The sequence below is a fragment of the Thermobia domestica genome, chromosome 6 (genome assembly GCF_964235325.1).
Source record: "Thermobia domestica chromosome 6, izTheDome1.hap1.1, whole genome shotgun sequence".
Taxonomy (NCBI): domain Eukaryota; kingdom Metazoa; phylum Arthropoda; class Insecta; order Zygentoma; family Lepismatidae; genus Thermobia; species Thermobia domestica.
The window spans coordinates 299811321-299815638 of NC_137459.1; the positions used below are offsets into that span (position 1 = coordinate 299811321).

The 4318-nt window shown below is 44.6% G+C and overlaps 1 protein-coding gene across 1 annotated transcript; it reads right to left on the reverse strand.

The window, feature by feature from the left end:
• Positions 1-259: 259 nt before the first annotated feature.
• Positions 260-1612, reverse strand: LOC145687598 (uncharacterized). Its single transcript, XM_081761063.1, has one exon. It carries the CDS (start codon positions 1610-1612, stop codon positions 260-262), a length of 1353 nt encoding a protein of 450 aa, XP_081617189.1.
• Positions 1613-4318: the final 2706 nt, after the last annotated feature.

Consider the following 4318-nt stretch of genomic DNA (forward strand, 5'->3'; position numbering starts at 1 on the left):
AAGCTGCGATCGTTTAGGTAGATATGTAGGCGCTTGACCAGGATACGTTCCAGAATCTTACTGAAAGTCGAAGTTAGCTGAATAGGACGATATGATGAAACGTTCTGGGGTGGTTTATTTGGTTTTAGAAACATGAGTGTCTTAGAGATTTTCCATGTTAAGGGAAAGAAGCCTGTGCGCAAGATAAACGTATAGATATTAGCGAGGAGGAGTAATAACAAAGCAGGGCACTCTTTGATATGGCGGTATGTTATATTATCTAGACCAGGTGCAGTATTTCGTTTATGGTGGAGAACCTGTGAGATCTCGTGAACACTAATGGGTTGAGATATGGCTGTGTCTGGCTGTAAGAGATGGGCAGTGTTTGGTTGAAGGTGCGGTGTGGACGTGTTAAGCCTATCTGCAGCGACTGGAGCATTGCCGGATGATGGCGTGAAAATCTCCTGTAAGTGATCAGCAAAAGCCTATCACTATCGGTGGAAACAGGCGTGTCGCCTTGCAGAATCGGATAGGGTGTGCTAGTAAATTTGCCACATAATGCATTGAAACGGTTCCAAAATTTGGTTGGATGAGAAGTCTCGGATAGATTATTGCATGTGTTTACCCATTTACGAAGTTTATACGCTTTAATGTAATTGTGAACTGTGCGTTGTAGTTGGTGGTGATGGCGGAGTGCTTCAGGGTTGCGGGTGCGAAGATAATCTCTATAGAATTGACGTGAGCGTTGGATCAGTGTGAGATATTGCGGCGGAAGTTTAGGCTGATATGGACGAGATTTGGTAGTTGGAATATATAAATGACTGGCCTCTTGAATAGCTGAAGTAATATTATCAACGACAGCAGTTAAATCTTCACCTGTATTTGGTTCAGTAAGATGATCAGTGAGTTGAGAGATATGTGTGCGATATTTATCCCAGTTAGCCTTATCGTAACGGACGCTTAAGCGGAGTGGTGGAGATGAAATATGCCTGGTGGTGGTATTTGGCTGATAGGTGAGTTTAATTGGAGCATGGTCGCTACCCAGAAGATCAAGAATATCGAGCGTGCAATGTGATACAAGGTTTGCTGAGGTTATAACTATATCTGGCGTTGTGTTGGAAATAGGACGGGTTGCTTGTGGAAGATCAAGTATGATACCAGTGGTATTGGTCGTAATGAAATTAACAAAATTTGTCCTCTCGCCATCGGTGCGGCTATGCATATTAAAGTCAGCCATGATAATGTACGTCTTATAAGTATTTGAAATGTATTGCACGAATTGCTCTGGTAGAGGATGGTTGGGTCTGATGTATATTGTTGCCAATGTGATGATGGCGTTTTTGAAATAGACAGTGGCGAGGAGATATTCCGGAAGAGGTGTCGTTGTATAATGATGTTGACGAAACGGTAGATGAGGAGAAAATCCAATGGCCACTCCCCCATTGGCTCGGAGTGCAGGTATAGGATTTTCTGCGTGCAACATAGTGTATCGTGGTAAACATGTTCGTGATTTTGTGAGGAAAGTTTCATTTAGTAAGAACACTGTGACACGTTCCTCAAGAAGAAGCTGTTCGAATAAGATTTTGTTTTTGGGTAAAGACCGGATATTAAGAAACAGAAAAGTAACAGCCATGGTATAGAGTAAACTAGTCAAGATTAGTTGTATGGGACTTATGAAAATGAACTGTATTTCCTGAATAAGTGGCTGTGAAATTAACATGAAAAGTGGTTTTAGCCGCAAGAATGATTTGCTGGAGTATGTGGGGTCTTATAAAGGGATGGATGTTCTGTAAAGCTAAAGTCAGGAAAGTCAAGAGTTGATCTAACGAGACAGGCGCATCTATCGGATGTGGAGTAGTGTGGGTTTGTGCAGGTGGTCTGAGTGGAACTACGAGTTCTGGATGGTCCTGAATAGCTTCTGGTTTAGCTTTACACTTGTAGCTATATGCCGGATGCTGATCATTGCAGGTGGCACATTTAGGTGGTAACTGTAAGTTGCTACAAGTTCGGGTGGTATGCGGGCCTGCACAATATCCGCATTTACTTGTGTTTTTGCAGTCGTTTGTATGATGAGCATTATAGACCTGACACCGTTCACACCGAACTGGCATAGGAACTGGTGTCCTAGATGGTTCAACACGGTGTTTATGATTGTAAATGTAAGCACCTGTTGCCAATAACTCATCAATAGTGTCTTGATGCGTGGTTAGGACACGAGCCATGTATGTGGGTCCTTGATCATTACGAATTCGCGAGACTTTAGTGATGGTATGACCCTCCAGCTTGAGCTCCTCCTGTATTTCGTCATCTGTATAAGATGGGTCAACCCCACGGATGACTACAGATAGTAATGGGGAACGTTTCGGAGGTGGAGGCTGTTTGCGAGTGGATGATGTGAGTGCTTGAATCTTCGCATCCCGACCAAAGGTATCAATAGGCACCTTGTTTTTAATGGTAGTAAGAAGAGTTGGATCGGATGTTTTTAGAATGATGCCGTTTCTAGTATGTAGGATTTGTGTGATCGCAGCTCGAGGAAGATATTTACGAAGTTGAATTGCAACGAACTTTGCATTGCTGAACTTCGTATCGAAGTTTGTGAGCAGCATGGAATAGATAGAAGATAAAGGAGGCACGGTGTTATTGGTTGTAGATGCAGAGTTGCCTTAGCTTAGCTTAGCTTAGCTTGAAAGTGTGGTTTTGTGTCGAGTATCGGAGAAAAGTCCCTGACTCGATAACAGTTATAGAAAAGAAAATGATTAGACCTGTGGGGGGTGAGTTAGAATATGAGATACGACGACGTCATGTGACCTTCAGCTGCAACTGTCGCAGTGAGGGGGAGAGTGTGGGTAAAGAGTTATGCTACAACCGTGGCGTCCTGTAAGTTCGTCGGTGTGTGTGCGCTGTGCCAATGGCTGCTATAGCGGGGTTGACGTGGCGGGGGAGGTTGGCCCAAAAACGAGTATGGTGTTGATGTAACACGTCCCGGATAGGATATATGTTTAAGTCCTCTAAAAGTTGACGATTGCGCGTATATCGGTCATGGCCTGTTATGATACGAGCTGCCCTGGTTTGCACACTCTCGACCGTGCGCAAGTGACTGAGTGCCGCATGTTGCCATGCTGGACATGCGTAGGTGATTGTGGACAAAATTACCATTTCAAAGACGTGGAGTCTTGTTTCATGACTTAAGGCACTGCAACGCAGAATAGTATAGAGGGCAGCCAATTTTCGAAGGGCTCGGTGTTTAATGTCCCTGATATGAAGACCAAAAGTAAGGCCTCTATCTAATATAACTCCCAAGTATTTAGCATGCAGACGGTGCGGAACTTCAATGTTGTCATAGTATAAACGATGGATGGCTCTGCTGCGTCTTTTGCTATAGCAGACTGCAACACTCTTATCCGCGTTGATTTTTAGGCGCCAGATGGTAGCCCAACGTTGAAAGACATTGAGTTGGCGCTGCATGTAGTGGTAGGAAAGACGAAGATTGCTGCTGTTCGTAAAGAAAGCAGTGTCATCGGCGTATGTTGCAGGAAAACAGTGTGGCACAGTGGGTAAGTCTGCGGTGTATAAGGTGTAAAGCAGAGGCGAAAGAACCGCGCCTTGAGGCACACCAGCTTGAATTGGTTTGGGAGCAGACTTGGTCCGTCCCACAGAGACATGGAAAAAGCGATGAAAGAGGTATGAAGTGAGGAGTTTGAGATAAGGTAAAGAGAAGCCTTGTAAGCGAAGTTTATAAATGAGGCCTGGTAACCACACTTTATCAAACGCCTTCGAAATATCAAGGTATACACCCACAACATATTGTCGTCGATTAAAAGAGGTAGTCAGGTGGTCGACTACCCTCACTAATTGGCTTGTTGTGCTGTGGCTAGCACGAAAACCAAATTGATGGTGGGGGAGAATATCCAAAGTGGTGACGTGCTCGTGAAGTCGGGCGAGAAGTACTCGTTCGAAGAGTTTGCTCACATGAGATAATAGGCTAATTGGTCTATAGTTTTCTGGGAGAGTCGGATTTTTACCTGGTTTAGGGAGAAGAATGACTTTCGCTTCTTTCCAAGCACGGGGAAAATAGCAAACCTGAAGGATGCCTGTAAATAAAGCAGCAAGATAGAGGAGTAGCTTCCGTGTCCCATGTTTCAGTAGTTCTGGGCGGATCTGATCAACTCCAGGCGCTTTTTTGTTGGGCAAGTGACAAATTTGACGCTCAACTTCTCTTGGTGTTACGACCTCAGGCAGGGGAAGTATTGGTTGAAAATGGAGCATGCGCATGGTGGCCCGAACGTCCTGCCGAATGTGAGGAGCAACAGGAGTCGCATTAGGTGTAAACTGGCGCTCT

Coding starts and splice junctions, on each gene's coding strand:
- LOC145687598 (XM_081761063.1), bottom strand. CDS start 1,612: ATGGCTGTTACTTTTCTGTTTCTTAATATCCGGTCTTTACCCAAAAAC.